The 27718-nt window shown below is 45.8% G+C and overlaps 1 protein-coding gene across 1 annotated transcript; it reads right to left on the reverse strand.

The window, feature by feature from the left end:
* Positions 1 to 3194: 3194 nt before the first annotated feature.
* LOC138674883 (olfactory receptor 5AR1-like) lies at positions 3195 to 5614 on the reverse strand. Its single transcript, XM_069762706.1, has 2 exons — positions 5040 to 5614; positions 3195 to 4206 (listed from the first exon to the last, which is right to left on the reverse strand). The coding sequence occupies exons 1-2, from the start codon at positions 5612 to 5614 to the stop codon at positions 3195 to 3197; spliced, it is 1587 nt and encodes a 528-aa protein (XP_069618807.1).
* Positions 5615 to 27718: the final 22104 nt, after the last annotated feature.

Raw genomic sequence — 27718 nt, forward strand, 5'->3', positions numbered from 1 at the left:
CATATCAGACTCTCGCCTACCATCGAAACCTTCAAAAAGAACCTGAAGACCCACCTCTTCCGACAAGCCTACAACCTGCAGTAACCACCGATTGACCAAACCGCTGCACGGCCAGCTCTACCCTCACCTACTGTATCTTCACCCATCCCTTGTAAATTGTGAGCCCTCGCGGGCAGGGTCATCTCTCCTCCTGTACCAGTTGTGACTTGTATTGTTCAAGATTATTGTACTTGTTTTATTATATATACCCCTCCTCACATGTAAAGCGCCATGGAATAAATGGCGCTATAATAATAAATAATAATAATAATAATACATTTATGGCCAGAAAATGAAGGGCTATGCTGCGCATGTTGAGTTCACAATTAATTGTCAAATGTTTAATATTAAATTGTGCTTTTATTTATATTAAGTATCCTCTTGGCATTTATCATAGGGGAACATGAAAAAGAAAGGTACCTAAATTGTGTCTATTTCATGTACCAAGTACAACACTAGTCATCTGGGGGGTGACCTCACTGCTGCGGAGTTAAATATAACTCAGTAACTCAAGGAACCTGATTGAAGTCTTTATATCATATTATGATCGGTTATATTATCCCCGGGAATGTAGAAAGAACGCATGCGCAGTGGCTGTAGTACATGTGGGGAGTGCAGCATGCTCCTGTGCTGGTATAAGGATAATTAACACCTAAATATGGACTGCACCTGCGCACTAATAGAATAAACATCTCTGGAGGTGAATGATGATTGGAGTGGCGCAGGCGCAATAGGTGAAATGCACACCTGAAGCGCAATAACGTCAGCGCATGCGCAGGTGTTTGCACCTGCGCACATGTACTAGAGGAAGTGTGGGCACTTAATTTTGATCACGTGCTCCTGTGCGGGTATAAGTATGTACAACACCTGAATATTGTCGGCGCCTGCGCACTAGCAAAGTTAGCGCCTTCAGTGGTGAATGGTGATCGGAGTGGCGCAGGCGCAGTAGGTGAAACGCACACCTTAAGCACAATAATGTCAGCGCATGCGTGGGTTTTTACACCTGCGCACTTGTACTGCAGAAAATGTGGTCACATAATCTGGATTAAGTGAGTCGTCTGGAACGCTGGATGGGAACCGGATGTGCGGTGTATTGACACGCACGCTAAGTAACCAGATGATGCAAATGAATGGACAATGAACAGGCTATAAAACATATGTACTTTAGCACTCGTCCTGAGGCATTATATCAAGAGGGGAACTGCCCTGAGGTGCTAAGGACTATATCGGTTGAAACCTATCATCTATGAGAAGCTAAGTAGCCCTTTGGCAATCTTTTTACTCCTGATGAGCCTCATATTTATAGAGGGGAAACGCGTCGAGTTTACAAGGGATATACTTATGAGCGTGTAGGTGACAGACCTATTAAAGTTCTTCTAAGGGACTTGTTTGGGATTTCAAATGTCGGTGTATAGATTGGATTTGGTATCTGGACCTATGAATCATCAAATCATTAACTGATACCTTGTCTTGTGTATATGAATTGTGAATGAGTGCCACATCAAGGGGACTCATACATGTAGAAGAAACCCCGAGAAACATTTTTTTGATCCTTTAAAACACTAAAGCACCTTAACTAATTTTGCCCTCAACTGTTTAACAAGGGAGAGGGTAGAGGATAGCCGCTGAGGAGCGGGGGCGCCACTTGCGTACCAAAATAGGGTGTCAACCTTTGCTGACAGGTAGGGGCAGGATAGATGTAATCAGAGATCTGCCATTCTGCCGATGTGGACTAAAAAAATATGATAATTTCGGCACCGTATGTATGATGAACACTGTCTTATCCCATCCTACAAGGGCTCATTAGGGATAGTCGACGGTAGGCAGGGGCGCCATTTGCGCAGGTGATAAGGTGCCAACCTCCGCTGACAGGTAGGGTGCATATAGTGAAGTGTAGGGTCAGGCACCACCCTGGTCTTTTCTATTGTATGTTGTTATTATGGTGATGGTTTATGTAGTGCACCAAATGAGATTTTTAAAAAATATAATTAATAAAAGGTAATTTTTTATCCATTAAGCACTGGGGATTTCTCTGTGAATTCTTTAAGAGATGTAATGATGCAGCACTGTGGAAAGGGCTGGTAGGATGGTAAACCAAGATGAGGAAATATAGGGCAGCGCGCACTGAAGAGGGGACAGGTAGGATGGTAGACAGATGATGGGGTGATGTAGGGATGGAGTACTCTGGGGAGGATCGGTAGGGTAGTAGACGGAGATGAGGAGATGTGGGGCAGTGCAGCAATGTGGAGAGAGCGAGTAGGGTGGTAGACAGTGATGAGGAGAGCGGAGATTTTAAATGGTGCTCTGTGGAGAGCTTTGTAGGTGAGTATTCAAAATTTACATTGTATTCAATAGTGAAAGCAAAGCCAGAGTCAAGGTAGTGCAATGAGTGTTGCAAGGTAGAGGTAGTGCAATGAGTGGTGCAAGGTAGACATAGTGCAGTGGCTGATACAGGAGATGTCAGTGCAGAGATCAGTGCAAAGTAGAGAAGGTGCAGAGATTGGTTCAGGGTAGAGACAGTGAAGTGGCTGTTACAGGGTAGAGGCAATATAGTGTATTTCTGCCCCTAAAACTGAATCAAGTGCATCTCTTTCAGCCAGAAAATCTTTTGGCTACACTGATGAGGGTTCAGTATTCCAAAATATCTATCTTTCATGGATTTCTGGCTTGGCTACTTTGCTAGTTATGTTGCAAGACTTGTTAAAGGATTTTACACTGATTTAACGGATAGCTGCCTATTTTTTATTCTCAAATTCTTTTAATATAACCTCAAGACACTGGGCGTGGTGTCCAGAAGCTACAGTAGTAACTCTGAGATGGAAATATCAGGATTAGGTATATTAGTAGAGGGTAGAAACACAAGAAACTCAGATTTTTGAAAAATCCAACGTTAGGTAGAGAATACATAACAGCTTCGTTATAATGGCCAGATGGTGCAGCATCCATTAAAATTTTTAGGAAAGACCTATATCTTACTGCATTGCAACACAGGACCTTCACACAATGAAAGGGTTGTGTTTAGTCCAGTTATTGCTTTGGAATCTCAAGAACCAAATACCTTATAAATTACCCTGCCTGTCCTAATCTGCATGGCCTTGATTATTCACAATATTTGAATTTGGTAATGACTTTACTTGTTTGTACATGTTTTGATATCAGACACTTTCTTGTAACCTAAATTTAGTTTTTAGTTCCTGGGATCCCATAGACTTATCTTTAAGACTGCTCCATCTCTGGATACAGACAGTTACAAGGACCATTTTTACCTCCTGGTTCCTTAGACTGTAAATGAGAGGATTCAACATGGGTGTTATGACTGAGTAAAAGACGGAGGCCACCTTGTCTTGTTTCTCAAAGTTGTTGGAAGGAGGCCGTAGATAAGTGAGGAACACAGACACATAGAAGATCGAGGCGCAGATGACATGTGAGGAGCATGTGCTGAATGCTTTCTGTCTACCTCCGCTAGATTTAATCTGGAGAATGGCCACTAGGATATAGATGTATGACACTAGTATGGTGGCCAGCGAGCCTATGCTATAAGATCCTATAAAGGAAAGCATAATTATATCACAGGTGAAGGTCTTAGAGCAGGAGAGCTTAAGTACTGAAGGAATGTCACAGAAAAAGTGGTCAATAAGGTTTGATCCACAATATCGAAGTCTGAATATACAAGAGGTTTGCACTGAACATGGCAACAGGCCAAAGAAAAAAGCTGAAAGACCCAAAAGCGTGCATTTCTTTTTGGTGATTATGGACAAATAGTGAAGAGGGTGGCAGATGGCAACATATCGGTCATAGGACATATTGGAGAGGAGAAGAACCTCTGTGGCTGCACATGTAGAAAAGAAGAAATATTGAAGAGCACAACCATAGAAGGTGATGACCTTCCTTACAGAGACCAGGTCAGTAATCATCTTAGGAGTTACAGATGAGGAGTAGAAGAGGTCCACCACTGAGAGGTAACTGAGGAAATGATACATCGGGGTGTGGAGGGTGGATGTCTGATGGACAATTGTGAACAACCCAACATTTCCCACCACAGTTATAAAATAAACTAAGAGGAAGAAAATGAAAAGAAAAACAGCAAGAGCTGGATCATGAGTCAGTCCGGTAAACTCAAACATGGTCACTTGGGTGTTGTTGATTTCGTTAATTCCAGATCTTTCTCTGTTGGGATGAAATCATTGACATTAATAACCAAGAGTATAGAGTTGGCCTAAATCAATGTGACAGGTAACTCTAAATGTTGAAGTCTTAAGGCATTTCTCTCCTCAATGTTTATGCTGATACAGTGAAGACTAGAGCTGGTCATAGGGAGAATTGTAATTTTGACCTCCAAAATATAGTGCATAATTGGTTACCAGGGCCGAGGTTGCACTACCTCTGTCCCCTTTATACTGTACCTAGACCCCTTCTCTTAAAATGAGAGGCTAGTTAGTTGTTTCAGCTGAAAGATATAACAACTGATTTACCCAAAATTGAAGAAATTATCAAGAGCTACGACAATCTTATAGCCTGGATCAGCATCAATGACAATTTCTGATTTGCGATTTCACCGTGACATTTTACTTGTTTTCTTAAAGATGTTTAAGGTGGGGGCTTTAAGAAAGACTCTTGGGTTATCCAAACCATTTGTCATGCATCTAATAATTATTAAGGGGCCTAAAAGCTTTAATTACCAGTTGTCTATAACTATTATTACAACAGTCCTGGAACAAACAATATAATTCCATGTCTTTAAAGGTAATTCCATTTACATCAAAGAGTCACCCAAACCCTAAAGTTTTAGGTCTAGTGGCAGAGAAGACCATTAGATCTGCTCCTCTTGATATACTATCATATTAATCTGCATGTAACCCATGTGCGGAGATGAATGACATAGTATTTGTAAGCTTCTGATTTGTAACAAAAAATTAGATTGTAATTCCTTCTGCTGCAGAAAATGATCTAGGAGAAAATATTCCAGTACAGAGAGGTGAGACAAACCTAAAATATGGTACATGCCTGAAGGACATTGGGTAATGATGAGGGTAGTGATGATGGTTATGATGCAGTTGAAACTGATGTGAATGATGACAGTGGTGATTGTAGTGAGGATAAAGATGATGACGATGACAGTGGTTGAAGTGAGGATGAAGATAGTGATGATGATGAAAGTGGTTGTGATGAGGATGAAGCTGTTGATGATGACAGTGGCTGTGGTGAGGATGAAACTGTTGATGATGGCAATGGTTGTGGTGATGATGAAGATGGTGATGATGGTGGTGAAAGTGAGGATAAAGCTGGTGATGATGAACATGGTTGTGGAGAGAAAGAAAATAGTGATGATGATGTTGTTGACAATGAGTATAATGATACTAATGACGGAAGTGTCATTGTTAATGATGTTAATGGTGGTGATGTAATTGGCAATCATGATGAATATGGTGGTAACGATAAGGTGGATGATGGTGATGAAGATGGTGGTGGTGTTGTGAATGGTAATGGTTATATCAATGAAGGTCCTGGTGGAAAGGTTGAGGATGAAGGTGGAGATGACGGTGTAGGCAGGAATAAGATGCATAAAATAACACATAATGGCAGAGTTTCTGATGTTGCAGTATCACCTCCTCTCAGTAATACAATCTCCTGGATGAATCCTCCTATCTCACAGCAGACGTCGCCTGACACAGCAGAGTGATGCCGACATCTATGCCTCTACGTCCTGATATAACCCATCTCATTATCTGCACCTGTATTATGGAGGTCCCTGGAGCCCATCTAATGAAGTGAAAGGAGTTCTATATAATTACACCCGAGTGTATGAGGAACCTATTTTATCCACATTGCAGCCTCATGTAATTATCTGTATTTATCACGGTATGCAATTTTCAGACGCATCGTGCTTTTCGCTATATTTGCTCCAGTTCCTGTATGGTCTGTCTACATCTCCTTTTTTAAGCTTTTAACCATCTGTTTTTTGCTTCAATAAAATTGTGTACCCTTTCTACACCTTGTGTTTGGAGGACCTCTTCTTCTCCCATATAGGTTCTTTGTGCAATCACGGTCCTCTGTGTCATCCGATAGGACTTTTTTTGCTCATACACCGAAACAATCCAGTCCTTTGTGCCATATGACTTTCCCAATCTCATATATCTAGTGATCTAATGGTGTCAGATACCACAAGACACCTGCAGAAGTTGTGTGTAATCCAGGCCCCAATGCATCAGATCATGAGGGAGCTGACACAATGCTGATTTATGGTTGATTAGAGAAGATCGAGCATTGCTGTGTCCTGTAAATATTTACTATGAATTTTCAACTTTTTTGTACATTTGTCATCCTGACTGCTCCAAGACCTAGAAATGATGTTTTCCTCATTACTGCTTCATCTATGCAGAATCATTTCCACCATACATGTGAATAAGTAAATGCCCCTCAGCCTTATCAACCTCATCTGCAGACTTCTGCCAAAAAATATCAATAGGGGCCATTAGGAAAAAAAACCTTATATCCAAATTCTGCTATGAATCGATCACCAATGGGTTAACCTTTACAAATTTGAATACCTGTTTACTATACTAGATCGCTAAGTGCATAGGTTGCCATAGTTTTCACCAGTATGAGACCTGTTTACACGCAACAGTTTACACGCCATCCAGTGCACATCTTGCCACATGTATGCAGTCCTTGATCAGCCGGTCGAGGGTGCATACTGCTGTGCGAGATGTGAGCACGTTGTGCATTTGGAAAACCAGATTCTGACTCTAAATGTGCAGCTGGCAACACTGAGATCCATAGACAATATGGAGAGGAGTCTTCTGCTCACGGAGCAGACACTCAATGGGACAGATGAGGGGGGGGGATGGTAGGATGGAGCCGCAAAACAGTGAAGTAGCAAGCTGGGTGACAGTTAGGAAGCGGGGTAGAGGGAAGAGTGCCAGGGAGGCTAGTCCTGATCTGGCACACCCCAATAAGTTTGCTAAGTTGGCAGATGAGGGGGTGCCAGTACAGGGGTAGCACTGCTGCAGCCAGGCATGTCCTCTGAAAGCCGGGGGAGTGACTGCTCCAGTAAGGAGGGAAATAGGAGAGCAGGGCAGGCCAGACAGGTGCTGGTAGTGGGCGACTCAATTATTAGGGGAACAGATAGGGCAATCTGTCACAAAGACAGGGATCGTCGAACGGTGTGCTGCCTACCTGGCGCTCGAGTCCGACACATCGCTGATCGGGTGGACAGATTACTGGGAGGGGCTGGTGAGGACCCAGCGGTCATGGTGCACATTGGCACAAATGACAAAGTTAGAGGTAGGTGGAAGGTCCTTAAAGATGATTTCAGGGATTTAGGCCGCAAGCTGAAAGCAAGGACCTCCAACGTGGTATTTTCCGAAATTCTGCCTGTACCACGTGCCACGCCAGAGAGGCAACGGGAGATTTGGGAGGTTAATAAGTGGCTCAAGAATTGGTGTAGGAAGGAGGGGTTTGGGTTCCTGCAGAACTGGGCTGACTTCTCAGTTGGCTACAGGCTCTACGCTAGGGACGGGCTGCACCTCAGTGGAGAAGGTGCAGCTGTGCTGGGGGAGAAAATGGCTAGAAGGTTGGAGGAGTGTTTAAACTAGGAATTGGGGGGAGGGTATTCAATTTATAGGAGGGGAAGATAGTGCAGACAGTCCTGTGCACAAATAAGGAAGATGGCGGTGGCATGGGGGGTGGGGTCAGAACAGTTAATAATTTAAGAAATAGAAGTACAGAGAGGAACATCAAGTGCATGTATACTAATGCCAGAAGCCTCACCAACAAAATGGACGAATTAGAACTAATGTTGTTGGAGCATAATTATGACATGGTGGGGATATCTGAAACGTGGCTGGATGAGAGCCATGACTGGGCTGTTAACTTGCAGGGCTATAGCCTGTTCAGAAATGACCGTACAGATAAGCGAGGGGGAGGGGTGTGTCTATATGTAAAATCATCCTTAAAACCCATCCTGCGCGATAATATAGGTGAATTTAATGAAAATGTAGAATCCCTGTGGGTGGAGATAAGGGGAGGGGGAAAAAATAATAAATTACTGATAGGAGTTTGTTATAAATCTCCAAAAATAATGGAAGCAATGGAGAATATCCTCGTAAAGCAAATAGATGAAGCTGCGACTCAGGGAGAAGTCATTATTATGGGGGACTTCAACTACCCTGAAATAGATTGGGGAACAGAAACCTGCAGTTCCAGCAAAGGTAATCGGTTTTTGACAACTATGAGAGACAATTACCTTTCACAACTGGTTCAGGACCCAACAAGAAGGAGGGCACTGCTAGACCTAATATTAACCAACAGGCCAGACCGCATATCAAATATAAGGGTTGGGGGTCACTTGGGGAATAGTGATCACAAAATAATAAGTTTTCATGTAGCCTAAGAAGTGTAGTAGAGGGGTTACAAGGACACTAAACTTCAGGAGGGCAAAATTTCCAACGGATGAGAGAGGATCTTGGTGCAATTAACTGGGACGATATCCTGAGACACAAAAATACACAAAGAAAATGGGAGACGTTTATTAGCATCCTGGATAGGACCTGTGCACAGTATATACCGTATGGGAATAAACATATTAGAAATAGGAGGAAACCAATATGGCTAAATAGAGCTGTAAGGGGCGCAATAAGTGACAAAAAGAAAGCATTTAGAGAATTAAAGGAAGTAGGTAGTGATGAGGCATTAAATAAATACAGAAAATTAAATAAATTCTGTAAAAAGCAAATCAAGGCAGCAAAGATTGAGACAGAGAGACTCATTGCCAGGGAGAGTAAAAATAATCCCAAAATATTCTTTAACTACATAAATAGTAAGAAATTAAAAAATGATAGTGTTGGCCCCCTTAAAAATAGTCTGGGTGAGATGGTGGATGAGGATGAGGAAAAAGCCAATATGCTAAATGACTTTTTTTCATCAGTATTTACACAAGAAAATCCCATGGCAGACAAAATGTCTAGTGATAAAAATTCCCAATTAAATGTCACCGGCTTAACCCAGCAGGAAGTGCGGCGGCGTCTAAAAATCACTAAAATTGACAAATCTCCGGGCCCGGATGGGATACACCCCCGAGTACTGCAGGAATTAAGTACAGTCATTGATAGACCATTATTTTTAATCTTTAAAGACTCCATAATAACAGGGTCTGCGCCACAGGACTGGCGTATAGCAAATGTGGTGCCAATATTCAAAAAGGGAACAAAAACTGAACTCGGAAATTATCGGCCAGTAAGCTTCACCTCTACTGTGGGTAAAATCCTGGAGGGCATTCTAAGGGATGCTATACTGGAGTATCTGAAGAGGAATAACCTCATGACCCAGTATCAGCACGGGTTTACTAGGGACCGTTCATGTCAGACTAATTTGATCAGTTTCTATGAAGAGGTAAGTTCTGGATTGGACCAAGGGAACCCAGTGGATGTAGTGTATATGGACTTTTCAAAAGCTTTTGATACGGTGCCACACAAAAGGTTGATACATAAAATGAGAATAATGGGGATAAGGGAAAATATGTGCAAGTGGGTTGAGAGCTGGCTCAGGGATAGGAAACAAAGGGTGGTTATTAGTGGAACACACTCGGACTGGGTAGCGGTTAGCAGTGGGGTACCACAGGGGTCAGTATTGAGCCCTCTTCTTTTTAACATATTTATTAATGACCTTGTAGGGGGCATTCAGAGTAGAATTTCAATATTTGCAGATGACACTAAACTCTGCAGGGTAATCAATACAGGGGAGGACAATTTTATATTACAGGATGATTTATGTAAACTAGAAGCTTGGGCTGATAAATGGCAAATGAGCTTTAATGGGGATAAATGTAAGGTCATGCACTTGGGTAGAAGTAATAAGATGTATAACTATGCGCTTAATTCTAACTCTCTGGGCAAAACCGTCAATGAAAAAGACCTGGGTGTATGGGTGGATGACAAACTCATATTCAGTGGCCAGTGTCAGGCAGCTGCTACAAAGGCAAATAAAATAATGGGATGCATTAAAAGAGGCATAGATGCTCATGAGGAGAACATAATTTTACCTTTATACAAGTCACTAGTTCGACCACACTTAGAATACTGTGCACAGTTCTGGTCTCCGGTGTATAAGAAAGACATAACTGAACTAGGGTGCAGAGAAGAGCGACCAAGGTTATTAGAGGACTGGGGGGCCTGCAATACCAAGATAGGTTATTACACTTGGGGCTATTTAGTTTGGAAAAACGAAGACTAAGGGGTGATCTTATTTTAATGTATAAATATATGAGGGGACAGTACAAAGACCTTTCTGATGATCTTTTTAATCATAGACCTGAAACAGGGACAAGGGGGCATCCTCTGCGTTTGGCGGAAAAAAGGTTTAAGCATAATAACAGACGCGGATTCTTTACTGTAAGAGCAGTGAGACTATGGAACTCTCTGTCGTATGATGTTGTAATGAGTGATTAATTACTGAAATTTAAGAGGGGACTGGATACCTTTCTGGAAAAGTATAATGTTACAGGGTATATACACTAGATTCCTTGATAGGGCGTTGATCCAGGGAACTAGTCTGATTGCCGTATGTGGAGTCGGGAAGGAATTTTTTTCCCCAATGTGGAGCTTACTCTTTGCCACATGGGTTTTTTTTTGCCTTCCTCTGGATCAACATGTTAGGGCATGTTAGGTTAGGCTATGGGTTGAACTAGATGGACTTATAGTCTTCCTTCAACCTTAATAACTATGTAACTATGTAACATTGTGCTGCCGAGCACGATGATCTTTTGTGCTGCAGAAAAGATCATTTCACCCGATAAATGAGAGTTTTGATCATTCATCAGGTGATGAATCACAAAAAAGCTTTTTCAACAACCCTAGCGCTCAATTATCTTGCAGCGTAAATGCCCCTTTTAGAGTCACCAACAACAATTTAGTGTTTATTGGAAGAGACGTAAGAAGGCTGCCATCTGATAGAAGTAAGACATCATTTATCAGATGCGGGGAATGCTCATCTCCACTTGACCTTGCTTTACCATTTATCAGATGCTGGAGATGCTCGCCTAGTCTATCATTTATCAGATGCAGGGGATACTCGCCTCCACTTAGCCCTGGTTTTGTCATTTATCAGAAGCAGAGGATGCTTGCCTTCCTATTGGCCCTGGATAATCATTTATCAGAAGCGGGTGATGCTCTCCTCCACTTGGCCCTGGTTTACCATTTATCAGATACGAGGATCCTCACCTCCACTTGGCCCTGGATTATCATTTATCAGATGCGGGTGATGCTCTCCTCCACTTGGCCTTGGTTTCTCATTTATCAAATGCAAGGATGGTCGCCTCCACTTGGCCTAGTCTTTCATTTATCAGGTGCGGGGGATGCTCACCTCCACTTAGCCTGGTTTTGTCATTTATCAGATGCAGGGGATGCTTGCCTCCACTTGTCCCTGGTTTATCATTTATCAGATGCAGGGGATGCTTGCCTCCACTTGTCCCTGGTTTATCATTTATCAGATGAGGGGGATACTCGACTCCACTTGGCACTGATTTGTCATTTATCAGATGCGGGGGATGCTCACCTCCACTTTGCCCTGGCTTTGTCATTTATCAGATGCAGGGGATGCTTGCCTCCACTTGGCCCTGGTTTATCATTTATCAGATGCGGGGGATACTCACCTCCACCTGGCACTGGTTTATCATTTATCAGATGCGGGTGATGCTCTCCTCCACTTGGCCTTGGTTTCTCATTTATCAAATACAAGGATGCTCGCCTCCACTTGGCCCTAGTCTTTCATTTATCAGATGCGGGGGATGCTCACTGTTATGAACTGGTGGCCTAGGAGCAGCATGAGACGTATCCTGGAGAAGGTGGTACCTGTACTGACCGCAGACCCTGAACTTAACACCGCAACTAGAAGTAGCCGTGGAATGTACCTAACACTTCCTAGACATCTCGACACAGCCGGAGGACTAAATAACCCTAGAGATAGAAAAGGGAAAACTATCTTGCCTCAGAGAAAATCCCCAAAGAATAGACAGCCCCCCACAAATATTGACTGTGAGAGGAGAGGGAAATAACATACGCAGACTGAAATCAGGATTTAGCAAAGGAGGCCACTCTAGCTAAATAGAAAGGATAGGACAGAGTGTTAAGCGGTCAGTATTAAAACACTAGAAAATATCCACCACAGAAAATACAAAATCTCCACAACTAACTAAAGGCATGGAGGGTATATCTGCATCTCCAGAGATACCAGCTTGGCTAAACAAATCCTTATACAGACCAAGCTGGACAAGACAAAACATGGAAAAGAACTGAACAATAAGGCCCACAGCATGTGGACTGCAAAAATCAAAGCCAGAACTTATCTTTGTTGAAATGAACAGCAAAGCAGGAGAGACCAGGCAGGGATGTGAATCCTCCAGGAACAATGGACAACTGGCACTGACTAAAGGGTCAAGCAAGACTAAATAGCCCAGTCAGAATTGCAATAAGTGGAGACACCTGATGAATGCTGCGATCCAAAGACAGCAGCGCTACCACTTATAACCACCGGAGGGAGCCCGAGAGCAGAATTCACAACAGTACCCCCCCTTTGAGGAGGGGTCACCGAACCCTCACCAGAGCCCCCAGGCCGATCAGGACGAGCCAAATGAAAGGCACGAACCATATCGTCAGCATGAACATCAGAGGCAATAACCCAAGAATTATCCTCCTGACCATAACCCTTCCATTTGACAAGATACTGAAGCTTCCGCCTCGAAAAATGAGAATCCAAAATCTTCTCAACCACATACTCCAACTCCCCATCAATCAACACTGGGGCAGGAGGATCAGCAGAGGGAACAACGGGCACCACATATTTCCACAACAAAGATCTATGAAAAACATTATGGATGGAGAAAGAGGCTGGAAGGGCCAAATGAAAAGACACTGGATTGATAATCTCAGAAATCCTATAAGGACCAATAAACCGAGGCTTAAACTTAGGGGAAGAAACCTTCATAGGAACATGACGGGAAGACAACCAGACCAAATCCCCAACCCGAAGCCGGGAACCAACACACCGGCGACGGTTAGCAAAACGTTGAGCCTACTCCTGAGACAACACCAAATTGTCCACAACATGAGCCCAAATTTGCTGAAACCTGTTAACCACAGAGTCCACCCCAGGACAATCAGAAGGCTCAACCTGCCCTGAAGAAAAACGAGCATGAAAACCAGAATTACAAAAGAAGGGTGAAACCAAGGTAGCAGAACTAGCCCGATTATTAAGGGCAAACTCGGCCAATGGCAAGAAGGCCACCCAATCATCCTGATCAGCAGACACAAAGCATCTCAAATAAGTTTCCAAAGTCTGATTAGTTCGCTCGGTTTGGCCATTTGTCTGAGGATGAAATGCGGAAGAAAGAGACAAATCAATGCCCAGCCTAGCACAAAAGGCCCGCCAAAACCTAGAAACAAACTGGGAACCTCTATCGGACACAATATTCTCCGGAATGCCATGCAAACGAACCACATGCTGAAAGAACAACGGAACCAAATCAGAAGAGGAAGGCAATTTAGGCAAAGGTACCAAATGAACCATCTTAGAAAACCGGTCACAAACCACCCAGATAACCGACATCCTCTGGGAAACCGGAAGATCTGAAATAAAATCCATAGAAATATGTGTCGAAGGCCTCTCAGGGACAGGCAAAGGCAAAAGCAACCCACTAGCGAGGGAACAGCAAGGCTTGGCCTGCGCACAAGTCCCACAGGACTGCACAAAGGAATGCACATCCCGTGACAAAGAAGGCCACCAAAAGGACCTACCAACCAAATCTCTGGTACCGAAAATCCCAGGATGGCCAGCCAACACAGAACAATGAACCTCAGAAATCACTTTATTAGTCCATCTGTCAGGAACAAACAGTTTCCCCACTGGACAGCGGTCAGGTTTGTCAGCCTGAAATTCCTGAAGAACCCGTTGTAAATCAGGGGAGATGGCAGAAAGAATCACCCCTTCCTTCAGGATGCCGACCGGCTCAAGGACCCCAGGAGAATCAGGCAAAAGCTCCTAGAGAGGGCATCCGCCTTAACATTCTTAGAACCCGGAAGATACGAGACCACAAAATCAAAACGGGAGAAAAACAGGGACCATCGGGCCTGTCTAGGATTCAGCTGTTTGGCAGACTCGAGATAAATCAGATTCTTATGATCGTCAAGACCACAAAACGGTGTGTTAGGACTGGCGGAACGCACCAAGATAGGTGATATAGATGCGTTCGCAGTCCGGGGTCCACCGTGCAGGTGAAAACCTGCTGCTAGTAAATACAGACTATATGGCGGTACACTAAAGTATGTACACGTGGGTTCAACCTCACCCAGCGTGAAGGGAGCAATCCTGTTGCGTCACAGGATCGCGGTACCGCACCTAAAGCGCGAGCGAGTAGTCAGCGTACTTAACCCCAACTGGGATTGAAGTTCGATTAGACCCTCGCTGGCACTACACCGCAACTGGGTGTGAAAGGAAACTAAATATAAATATATAAATGCACAGGAGTGCGAGCAATGCCGCACTGACGGACGCCACCAACCACACAGGCTTGGGTATGGAAAGCGCAAGGCAAGCGCACGGCGCCGTACAGGCGGACACAGCAAGAGGACGCTGTAATGTGTGTATCGTGCAGATGATTAGTCGGGCGCTAGATAGCTACCAACATCCGCGAGCAGACAACAACTCTAGGGAGGGATATTTAGGAGCTTTCATCCATCGACATACATTCATCTACACACACACACATATATCATAATGAGACAATACTAGCGCATGGCCGTGCGGTCATGCGCAGTTTATATAGTTGCAGCACAGGAAGTGGCTACAGCACTTTTGCCCTTCCAAGACCTGCCAAGAGGACCAATGGAATGTGCTGCAGAGCCTGAGCACATGACCCTCGATCTCCAACGGGAGATCTTACCCTGGGCATGCTCAGTACGTGCAGACAAGGACTTAGTCCCAGAGAAGTCCGCTCGCTGCTGACCAGCACTGACTTTAAAGGCAGAGACTGGAGAAGCAGCAGTAACTCTCAGAACAGAGCGAGAACGAGCAAGACGCTGGGACCGACGTCCTTGCTGAGCAGACTCCACTGTGGCTGGACAAGAATGGGAGACCGCAGCAGAGGTGGCTCGAGATTCCCCCTGTGCAGAAGCGGGAACTCGACCCCTAACATTACCCCCCCTCCTAGGGCCCCCCCCTCCTTGAGCCTCACTACGCTCAAAAGCTGCGATAAGCAGCGGAGCCCGAATGTGCTCCACAGGCTCCCAGGTTCTATCCTCTGGGCCGTGACCCTTCCAGTCCACCAGATAAAAGTTCTTGCCACGTACCACCTTGCACCCCACAATAGCATTCACCTCAAACTCATCCGTGGATGAACCCGATGTCCCAGCAGATGACTCGGAAAACCGGGACAAATGAACGGGCTTTAAGAGGGAAACGTGGAAAGTATCGGTGATACCAAGGCGTGGAGGAATAACCAAACGGTAGACCACAGGGTTGACCTGTTCCAGAACCTTAAACGGGCCAATGTAGCGAGGAGCAAACTTAGTGGACTCAACTCGCAGCCTGATGTTACGGGCGGAGAGCCACACTAAGTCGCCAGGAGCAAAGACCGGAGCGGGGCGCCGGTGTGTATCAGCCGAAACCCTCATTCTCTCCTTGGAGGCCCGGATGGCTTCCTGTGTGCGGTCCCAGATGTCACGTGCCTCCACCGCCCAGTCTGCCACCCTGGAATCGGTGGATGACACGGGCATGGGCACAGGGACACACGGATGCTGGCCGTAATTAAGGAGAAAAGGAGTTTGACCAGTGGAATCGGCTACGGCGTTGTTCAGGGCAAATTCCGCCCAAGGTAGCAAAGATGCCCAGTCATCCTGCCTAGCAGAGACGAAATGTCGCAAATATGTCACCAGAGTCTGGTTGGTTCTCTCCACCAACCCATTCGTCTCGGGATGGTAAGCAGAGGAGAGGTTTAACTCTATGCTGAGTAAACGGCAGAGCTCTCTCCAAAACCGAGACGCGAACTGGGGACCCCGATCGCTGACAATCTTATCAGGCATACCATGCAAACGGAAAACGTGTCTAATGAACAACACCGCCAAGGCCCGTGCTGAGGGTAACCGAGGAAGCGGCACCAAATGCACCATCTTGGAGAAATGGTCGGTGACAACCCAAATAATGGAGCAGCCACGCGACTTGGGTAGACCCACCACAAATTCCATCCCGACCATCTCCCAGGGCCTGTCTGCCACCGGTAGAGGGTAAAGCAACCCAGCAGGCCGTTGCCGAGAAGACCGATTCTGGGCGCAAGAAACGCACGCCTGAATATAGTCCTTGACATCTCGGGCCATATGCGGCCACCAGTATGTTCTCGCCAGAAGCTCAGATGTCCTCTTGGTCCCAAAATGCCCACCCACTATGGAGGAGTGAGCCCAAGAGAGAACCTCCGGTCGCAAGTTAGCTGGTACGAAAGTCTTGCCCGGGGGCACAGACTCTAGCGAAACCGGAGCTACAGTTCTCAGGCTCTCTGAAGGGACAATAAGCCGAGGCTCCTCCTCCTCCGATGACACCACGGAGCGGGAGAGAGCGTCAGCACGAACGTTCTTCTCTCCGGAGAGGAAATGGAGAGTAAAATGGAACCGGGAGAAGAACAGGGACCATCTAGCCTGGCGAGAATTCAGCCGCTGGGCCGTTTGCAGATACACCAAGTTCTTGTGGTCAGTGAAGACTTGGAAGGGAAAGCGAGCTCCCTCCAAGAGATGTCTCCACTCCGAAAAAGCCAACTTCATGGCCAGCAACTCCCTGTCCCCGATGGAATAATTCCTCTCCGCTGGTGTGAAGGTCTTGGAGAAGAAGAAGCAAGGATGCTTCCGACCTTGAGCATCCTTTTGGAAAAGGACTGCTCCAGCACCAACGGATGAGGCATCCACCTCCAAGATAAATGGCTTATCAACATCGTGGCGATGTAGGATGGGAGCGCTAGCGAAGTGTGACTTGATCGAGAGAAAGGCTTTGGAGACCTCCTCTGACCACAACTTGGGATTTGCTCCCTTCTTGGTGAGGGCAACCAAGGGAGCTACCAAAGTTGAGAAGTGTGGAATGAACTGGCGATAGTAATTAATGAACCCCATAAAGCGCTGCACCGCTTTAAGAGAATGGGGTTCCTGCCAGTCCATTACAGCCTGTAGCTTGGCAGGATCCATAGCCAAACCCTGGGCAGAGATGATATAACCAAGGAAAGGCAAGGACTCCTGCTCAAACACACACTTCTCCAACTTGGCGTAGAGGGAGTTTGCCCGTAAGAGGTCAAAGACTTTGCGAACATCTCTCCGATGGAAGTCAATATCTGGAGAGAAGATGAGAATATCATCCAGATAGACTACAACCGAGGTGGTGAGCATATCCCGGAAGATGTCGTTCACAAAGTCTTGGAAAATGGCTGGGGCATTACAGAGCCCGAAGGGCATCACCAGATATTCATAGTGCCCATCCCTGGTGTTAAAACCGTCTTCCATTCATCCCCCTCACGGATGCGAATCAGGTTGTAAGCACCCCGCAGATCTAACTTTGTAAATACCCTCGCTCCCCGTAGCCTATCAAACAGCTCAGATATCAGGGGTAGTGGGTACTTGTTCTTAACGGTGATGGCGTTAAGACCCCTGTAGTCTATGCATGGAGGTAAGTCTCCAGTCTTCTTCTGTACGAAGAAGAACCCTGCCCCTGCCGGTGACACTGACTTCCTAATGAATCCTCTTGCCAGATTCTCCTGGATGTACTGGGACATTGCCTCCGTCTCCGGGAGAGATAACGGATAGACTCGACCCCGGGGAGGCTCAGCACCAGGCAAGAGGTCAATAGGACAGTCATAGGGGCGGTGAGGCGGAAGGGTCTCCTCAGCTCTTTTGGAGAACACGTCTGCATAGGGCCAATAGTGCTTGGGGAGAGAGGAAAGATCTGCGGGTACCTGTGTAGTAGCAACCTGAACGCACTCCCTCAGACATCTACCCTCGCAGGATTTACTCCATCCCAAAATTCTCCCAGAGGACCACTCAATATGAGGAGAATTGTAGCGAAGCCATGGTATCCCCAACAGGACCTCATCAATTCCCTCAGGAATGACTAATAGGGAGATTATCTCCTGATGTGATGGAGACACAGATAGCGTGAAAGGAATGGTTTGGTGGGTAATCTGTGAAGGTAGTGTTGACCCATTTACCACTCGAACGGTTACCGGCTTGGCGAGCATCACCAAGGGTATTGCATGACGCTGGGCAAAAGCGGAAGACATAAAGTTACCCTCTGCCCCAGAATCCACGCATAGCTCGACCATAAGAGTGGATGGGCCTATGGTAATTGTCCCCTTAAAGGACAACTTTGAGGCAAACGTCGCCATGTCTAGTGTACCTCCTCCAACTGCCACTAGACGCTGATGTTTCCCCGACTGCTGAGGACCCTTGGAGGCAAGGTGTCCTGACTGCTGGCAAACATGACGGACCTTATGTGCACGGGCAGACTGAGACTTGGATCCCGCTCGTGTCACCTCTAAGGCCTCATGTGACTCGGATGCCTGGACTGGAGATTCCAAACCTCAACATGAAATGGAAGAGAAACATCCGGCTGACGCAACACAGGGCAGAAGTAAATCGGCGTTTAAGCTCCTGAAAGGCAGAAACAGCCGCAGAGGACCAATTCGTCACGTCAGCGCCTTTCTTGGTCAAATCGGTCAGGGGTTTAACCACACTGGAGAAGTTGGCAATGAAACGGCGATAAAAATTAGCAAAGCCCAAAAATTTCTGAAGGCTTTTCACGGATGTGGGCTGGATCCAATCATGAATGGCCTGAACCTTAACCGGATCCATTTCTATAGATGAGGGAGAAAAAATGAAGCCCAAAAAAGAAACCTTCTGTACTCCAAAGAGGCACTTAGACCCCTTCACAAACAAAGCATTATCACAAAGGATCTGAAATACCATCCTGACTTGTTGCACATGAGACTCCCAATCATCTGAAAAAATCAAACTATCATCCAAATATACAATCATGAATTTATCAAGATAATTCCGAAAGATATCATGCATGAAGGACTGAAACACAGATGGAGCATTAGAGAGTCCGAATGGCATCACAAGGTATTCAAAATGGCCTTCGGGCGTATTAAACGCAGTTTTCCATTCGTCACCCTGCTTAATACGAACAAGATTTTATGCCCCTCGAAGGTCAATCTTAGTAAACCAACTAGCCCCCTTAATCTCAGCAAACAAATCAGAAAGCAAAGGCAAAGGGTATTGGAATTTGACCGTGATCTTATTCAAAAGGCGATAATCAATACAGGGTCTCAAGGAGCCATCCTTCTTGGCAACAAAAAAAAACCTGCTCCCAATGGTGAAGAAGATGGCCGAATATGCCCTTTCTCCAAAGACTCCTTAACATAGCTCCGCATGGCGGCATGTTCTGGCACAAACAGGTTGAAAAGTCGGCCCTTAGGGAACTTACAGCATGGAATCAAGTCAATCGCACAATCACAGTCCCTGTGCGGTGGAAAGGAACTGGACTTGGGCTCATCAAATACATCCTGAAAATCAGACAAAAACTCAGGAATTTCAGAAGAAGGGGAGGAGGCAATTGACATCAAAGGAACGTCACCATGAACCCCCTGACAACCCCAACTAGTCACAGACATAGATTTCCAATCTAATACCGGATTATGCACCTGTAACCATGGGAAACCCAGCACAACAACATCATGCAAATTATGCAACACCAGAAAATGACAATCTTCCTGATGGGCTGGCGCCATGCACATGGTCAGCTGTGTCCAAAACTGAGGTTTATTTTTAGCCAACGGTGTAGCATCAATGCCCCTCAAAGGAATAGGACTCTGCAAAGGCTGCAAGGGAAAACCACAACGTCTGGCAAATTCTAAGTCCATTAAGTTTAAAGCGGCGCCTAAATCCACAAATGCCATGACAGAAAATGACGATAATGAGCAGATCAGGGTCACAGATAACAGAAATTTAGGTTGTACAGTACTGATGGTAACGGAACTAGCGATTCTCTTGGTACGCTTAGGGCAATCAGAAATAACATGAGCAGAATCGCCGCAGTAAAAACACAACCTATTCTGACGTCTGAATCCTTGTCGTTCAGCTCTAGACACAGTCCTGTCACACTGCATAGGCTCAGGACTCCGCTCGGAAGACAACGACATAGTGTGCACAATTCTGCGCTCGTGCAAGCGCCGATCAATCTGAATGGCCAGAGACATAGAATCACTCAGACCCACCATAACATCTTTAACGGATTCAGAAAGACCCTTTCTGAAAATTGCCGCCAAGGCATCCTCATTCCATTTAGTCAGCACAGACCATTTTCTAAATTTCTGGCAATACGATTCTGCCACTTCTTGACCCTGACACAGGGCCAACAAGGTCTTCTCAGCATGATCCACTGAATTAGGTTCATCATACAATAACCCTAGCGCAAGGAAAAAGGTGTCTACATTAAGCAAAGCCGGATTCTCAGATTCCAGGGGAAATGCCCAATCCTGAGGATCACCACGCAGCAGATTGATGACCATCTTAACCCGCTGGATGGAATCACCAGAGGAACGGGGTTTCAGAGCAAAAAACAGTTTACAATTATTTTTAAAGCTCAAAAATTTGGACCTGTCCCCAAAAAACAAATAAGGAGTTGGAATTCTAGGCTCTAAAACCGGAGTCTGAACGATATAATCGGAAATACCCTGTACTCTAGCAGCACGTTGATCCACACGAGAAGCCAATCCCTGAACATCCATGCCAGCGCCAAACTCCTGAGCCACCCAGAGGTAAAGAGGTAAAAAAAAACACAACAGACTACAGAAAAAAAAATGGCTCAGCACTTTCCTTCCCTTCTTCTGAGATGCGATTAACTCATTGTAGGCCAGTTGTACTGTTATGAACTGGTGGCCTAGGAGCAGCATGAGTTGTACCCTGGAGAAGGTGGTACCTGTAATGACCGCAGACCATGAACTTAACACCGCAACTAGAAGTAGCCGTGGAATATACCTAACACTTCCTAGACATCTCGACACAGCCGGAGGACTAAATACCCTAGTGATAGAAAAGGGAAAACTCTCTTGCCTCAGAGAAAATCCCCAAAGAATAGACAGCCCCCCACAAGTATTGACTGTGAGAGGAGAGGGAAATAACATACGCAGACTGAAATCAGAATTAAGCAAAGGAGGCCACTCTAGCTAAATAGAAAAGATAGGACAGAGTGCTAAGCGGTCAGTATTAAAACTGTCATGATCCCAATGGCAGGGGATCACAAAAGGACAAGCACCAAAAACAAAACAAGCTCTAGGGTGATGGAAACTGAGCTGACCGCGCTCCTGAACCTAACCACACAACTAGCAGTAGCCGGGGAACGTGCCTACGATGATCCTAGACGTCTCGCTCCAGCCGAAGGACTAACTTCCCCTATAAGAAGAAACACAGACCTCACTTGCCTCCAGAGATACACCCCACAGAAATAGCAGCCCCCCACATGTAATAACGGTGAAATGAGAGGAAATCACAAACGTAGAGATGAAAACAGAATCAGCAAAAATGAGGCCCGCTAAAGCTAGATAGCAGAGGATACAAAAGTAAACTGCGCGGCCAGCGAAAAACCCTTCAAAAAACCATCCTGAAGTTACTTGAACTCATGTGCCAACTCATGGAACATGAGGAGTAATTTCAGCCCACTAGAGCAACCAGCAGCTAGGAATCACATAACTGCAAGCTGGACTAAGACAAAATGAAAACAAAACATAGAACCGGAAAATCAAAACTTAGCTTGTCCAGAAGATCACAGACGCCGGGAGCAGAGGTAAACAGACACGCTGATAACATTGATAGCCGGCGAGGAAATGACAAAAAAGCCAGGTTAAATAGGAAACACCCATAACCTGATGGAACAGGTGGACACCAGAGACTGCAGAGAACACAAGTCACCCAGTACCATCAGTAACCACCAGAGGGAGCCCAAAAACAGAACTCACAACAGTACCCCCCCTTGAGGAGGGGTCACCGAACCCTCACGAGAACCACCAGGGCGACCAGGATGAGCCCTATGAAAAGCACGGACCAAATCGGCAGCATGAACATCAGAGGCAATCACCCAAGAATTATCCTCCTGACCATAACCCTTCCACTTGACCAAATACTGGAGTTTCCGTCTGGAAACACGAGAATCCAAGATCTTCTCAACAACATACTCCAATTCACCCTCCACCAGCACCGGATCAGGAGGCTCAAGAGAAGGAACGACAGGTACCTCATACTTCCGCAACAACGACCGATGGAACACATTATGAATAGCAAACGATGCCGGGAGATCCAAACGAAACGACACAGGGTTAAGAATTTCCAAGATCTTATAGGGACCGATGAACCAAGGCTTGAACTTAGGAGAAGAGACCTTCATAGGAACAAAACGAGAAGACAACCACACCAAGTCCCCAACAAGAAGTCGAGGACCCACGCGGCGACGGCGATTAGCAAACTGCTGAGCCTTCTCCTGGGACAACTTCAAATTGTCCACCACATGACTCCAAATCCGATGCAACCTATCCACCACCATGTCCACTCCAGGACAATCAGAAGGCTCAACCTGACCAGAGGAAAAACGAGGATGAAACCCCGAATTACTAAAGAAAGGAGAAACCAAGGTAGCAGAAATAGCCCGATTATTAAGGGCAAACTCGGCAAGCGGCAAAAAGGAAACCCAGTCATCCTGATCAGCCGAAACAAAACACCTTAAATAAGTTTCTAAAGTCTGATTAGTTCGTTCCGTCTGGCCATTCGTCTGGGGATGAAATGCAGACGAAAAGGACAAATCAATGCCCATCTTAGCACAAAACGTACGCCAAAATCTAGACACAAACTGGGATCCCCTGTCAGAAACGATGTTCTCCGGAATGCCATGCAAACGAACCACGTTTTGAAAAAACAGAGGGACCAACTCAGAGGAGGAAGGTAACTTAGACAAGGGTACCAGATGAACCATCTTAGAGAAGCGGTCACACACAACCCACAGCGTTTGGCGAATGACCAATCCATAAGACTCAGGGCAGCGCCTGAATCCACATAGGCATCGACGGAAATGGATGATAATGAACAAATCAGCGTCACAGACAGAATGAACTTAGACTGTAAAGTACCAATGGCAACAGACTTATCAACCTTTTTTGTGCGTTTAGAGCATGCTGATATAACATGAGCTGAATCACCACAATAAAAACACAATCCATTTATCCGCCTATAATTTTGCCGTTCACTTCTGGACTGAATTCTATCACATTGCATTATCTCAGGTGCCTGTTCAGAAGACACCGCCAAATGGTGCACAGGTTTGCGCTCCCGTAAACGCCGATCAATCTGAATAGCCATAGTCATGGACTCATTCAGACCTGTAGGCGCCGGGAACCCCACCATAACATCTTTAATGGCTTCAGAAAGACCATCTCTGAATTTTTGCAGCCAGAGCGCACTCATTCCACTGACTAAGCACCGACCATTTCCGAAATTTCTGACAATATATTTCTGCTTCATCTTGCCCCTGAGAGAGAGCTAATAAGGCTTTTTCAGCCTGAATCTCAAGGTTAGGTTCCTCATAGAGCAAACCCAATGCCAGAAAAAACGCATCCACATTGAGCAACGCAGGATCCCCTGGTGCCAATGCAAATGCCCAATTCTGAGGATCCCCCCGCAGGAACGATATAACAATCTTGACCTGCTGAGCAGGGTCTCCAGAGGAGCGAGATTTCAAGGAAAGAAACAACTTGCAATTATTCCTAAAATTCAAAAAACTAGATCTATCTCCAGAAAAAAACTCTGGGACAGGAATTCTAGGTACAGAGATAGGCGTATGTACAACAAAATCTTGTATATTTTGAACCTTAGCAGCAAGATTATTCAGGCTAGAAGCCAAACTCTGGACGTCCATAATTAACAGCTAAAGTCTGAGCCATTCAAGGATTAAGAGGAGGAAAGAGAAAAAAAAAAAAAAAATAACCTCAGACTACTTTTCCTCCTACTTCAGCCAAAACGATGACCAATTTTTATTTTTTATGGCCGGCTATACTGTCATGATCCCAATGGCAGGGGATCACAAAGGGACAAGCACCAAAAACAAAACAAGCTCTAGGGTGATGGAAACTGAGCTGACCGCGCTCCTGAACCTAACCACACAACTAGCAGTAGCCGGGGAACGTGCCTACGATGATCCTAGACGTCTCGCTCCAGCCGAAGGACTAACTTCCCCTATAAGAAGAAACACAGACCTCACTTGCCTCCAGAGATACACCCCACAGAAATAGCAGCCCCCCACATGTAATAACGGTGAAATGAGAGGAAATCACAAACGTAGATATGAAAACAGAATCAGCAAAAATGAGGCCCGCTAAAGCTAGATAGCAGAGGATACAAAAGTAAACTGCGCGGCCAGCGAAAAACCCTTCAAAAAACCATCCTGAAGTTACTTGAACTCATGTGCCAACTCATGGAACATGAGGAGTAATTTCAGCCCACTAGAGCAACCAGCAGCTAGGAATCACATAACTGCAAGCTGGACTAAGACAAAATGAAAACAAAACATAGAACCGGAAAATCAAAACTTAGCTTGTCCAGAAGATCACAGACGCCGGGAGCAGAGGTAAACAGACACGCTGATAACATTGATAGCCGGCGAGGAAATGACAAAAAAGCCAGGTTAAATAGGAAACACCCATAACCTGATGGAACAGGTGGACACCAGAGACTGCAGAGAACACAAGTCACCCACTACCATCAGTAACCACCAGAGGGAGCCCAAAAACAGAACTCACAACATAAAACACTAGAAAATATCCACCACAGAAAATACAAAATCTCCACAACTAACTAAAGGCATGGAGGGTATATCTGCATCTCCAGAGATACCAGCTTGGCTAAACAAATCCTTATACAGACCAAGCTGGACAAGACAAAACATGGAAAAGAACTGAACAGTAAGGCCCACAGCATGTGGACTGCAAAAATCAAAGCCAGAACTTATCTTTGTTGAAATGAACAGCAAAGCAGGAGAGACCAGGCAGGGATGTGAATCCTCCAGGAACAATGGACAACTGGCACTGACTAAAGGGTCAAGCAAGACTAAATAGCCCAGTCAGAATTGCAATAAGTGGAGACACCTGATGAATGCTGCGATCCAAAGACAGCAGCGCTACCACTTATAACCACCGGAGGGAGCCCAAGAGCAGAATTCACAACAGCTCACCTCCACTTAGCCTGGTTTTGTCATGTATCAGATGCAGGGGATGCTTGCCTCCACTTGTCCCTGGTTTATCAATTATCAGATGCGGGAGATACTCGCCTCCACTTGGCACTGATTTGTCATTTATCATATGCAGGGATGCTCGCCTCCACTTGTCCCTGGTTTATCATTTATCAGATGCGAGGGATGCTCTCCTCCACTTGGCCCTGGTTTATCACTTATCAGATGCGAGGATGCTCGCCTCCACTTGGCCCTAGTCTATCATTTATCAGATGCGCGGGGATGCTCACCTCCTCTTGGCCCTGATTTATCATTTATCAAATGAGGGGGGATGCTTGCCTCCACTTTGCCCTGGTTTGTCATTTATCAGATGCGGGGGATACTCGTCTCCACTTAGCTCTGGTTTGTCATTTATCATATGCGGGTGATGCTCACCTCCACTTGGCCCTGGTTTGGTCATTTATTAGATGCAGGGGATGCTTGCCTCCACTTGGCCATGGTTTATCATTTATCAGATGCGGGGGATACTCGCCTCCACTTGGCCCTGGTTTTGTCATTTATCAGATGCAGGGGATGCTCGCCTCCATTTTGCCCTGGATTATCATTTATCAAATGCGGGGGATGCTCGCCTCCACTTAGCCTTGGATTGTCATTTATCAGATGCGGGGGATAGTCACTTCCATTTGCTCCTGGTTTATCATTTATCAGATGCGGGGGGATACTCACCTCCACTTGGCCCTGGTTTTGTCATTGATCAGATGCAGGGGATGCTTGCCTCCCCTTGGCCCTGGTTTATCATTTATCAGACGCGGGGGATACTCGCCTTCACTTTGCCCTGGTTTGTCATTTATCAGATGCGGGGGATGCTTGTCTGTACTTGGCCCTGGTTTATAATTTATCAGATGCGGGTGATGCTCTCCTCCACTTGGCCCTGGTTTATCATTTATCAAATACGAGGATGCTCGCCTCCACTTGGCCCTGGTCTTTCATTTATCAGATGCGGGGGATGCTCACCTCCACTTGGCCTGGTTTTTTCATTTATCAGATGCAGGGGATGCTTGCCTCCACTTGTCCCTGGTTTATCATTTATCAGATGTGGGGGATACTCGCCTCCACTTTGCACTGATTTGTCATTTATCAGATGCGGGGATGCTCGCCTCCACTTGTCCCTGGTTTATCATTTATCAGATGCGAGGGATGCTCTCCTCCTCTTGGCCCTGGTTTATCATTTATCAGATACGAGGATGCTCACCTCCACTTGGCCCTAGTCTATCATTTATCAGATGCGGGGGATGCTCACCTCCACTTTGCCCTGGTTTGTCATTTATCAGATGCGGGGGATACTCGTCTCCACTTAGCTCTGGTTTGTCATTTATCATATGCGGGTGATGCACACCTCCACTTGGCCCTGATTTGGTCATTTATCAGATGCAGGGGATGCTTGCCTCCACTTGGCCATGGTTTATCATTTATCACATGCGGGGATACTTGCCTCAACTTGGCCCTGGTTTTGTCATTTATCAGATGCAGGGGATGCCTGACTCCACTTGGCACTGATTAGTCATTTATCAGATGTGGGGATGCTCACCTCCACTTGGCCCTGGATTATCATTTATCAGATGCGGGTGATGCTCTCTTCCTCTTGGCCCTGGTTTATCATTTATCAAATGCGGGGGATGCTCGCCTCCACTTAGCCCTGATTTTGTCATTTATCAGATGCGGGGGATGCTCACCTCCACTTGGCCCTGGTTTTGTCATTTATCAGATGCAGGGGATGCTTGCCTCCACTTTTCCCTGGTTTATCATTTATCAGACGCGGGGGATACTCGCCTCCACTTGGCCCTGGTTTGTTATTTATCAGATTTGGGGGATGCTTGTCTCTACTTGGCCCTGGTTTATAATTTATCAGATGCGGAGAATACTCGCCTCCACTTGGCACTGACTTGTCATTTATCAGATGCGGGGATGCTAGCCTCCACTTGGCCCTGGATTATCATTTATCAGATGCGGGTGATGCCCTCCTCCACTTGGCCCTGGTTTATCATGCATCAAATATGAGGATGCTCGACTCCACTTGGCCCTAGTTTATCATTTATAAGATGCGGGGGATGCTCACCTCCACTTGGCCCTGGTTTTGTCATTACTCAGATGCAGGGGATGCTTGCCTCCACTTTTCCCTTGTTTATCATTTATCAGATGCGGGGGATACTCACCTCCACTTGGCCCTGGTTTTGTCATTTATCAGATGCAGGGGATGCTTGCCTCCACTTTGCCCTGGTTTATCATTTATTTATTTATCAGATGCGGGGGATACTCGCCTCCACTTGGCCCTGGTTTGTCATTTATCAGATGCTGGGGATGCTTGTCTCCACTTGGCCCTGGTTTATCATTT

Source organism: Ranitomeya imitator, chromosome 4 (genome assembly GCF_032444005.1).
Source record: "Ranitomeya imitator isolate aRanImi1 chromosome 4, aRanImi1.pri, whole genome shotgun sequence".
NCBI lineage: Eukaryota > Metazoa > Chordata > Amphibia > Anura > Dendrobatidae > Ranitomeya > Ranitomeya imitator.

Coding starts and splice junctions, on each gene's coding strand:
- LOC138674883 (XM_069762706.1), bottom strand. CDS start 5,614: ATGTGTTATTTTATGCATCTTATTCCTGCCTACACCGTCATCTCCACC. Junction 4,207..5,039: donor ACCCAATGTCCTTCAGGCAT/GTACCATATTTT, acceptor TCATCCCAACAG/AGAAAGATCTGGAATTAACG.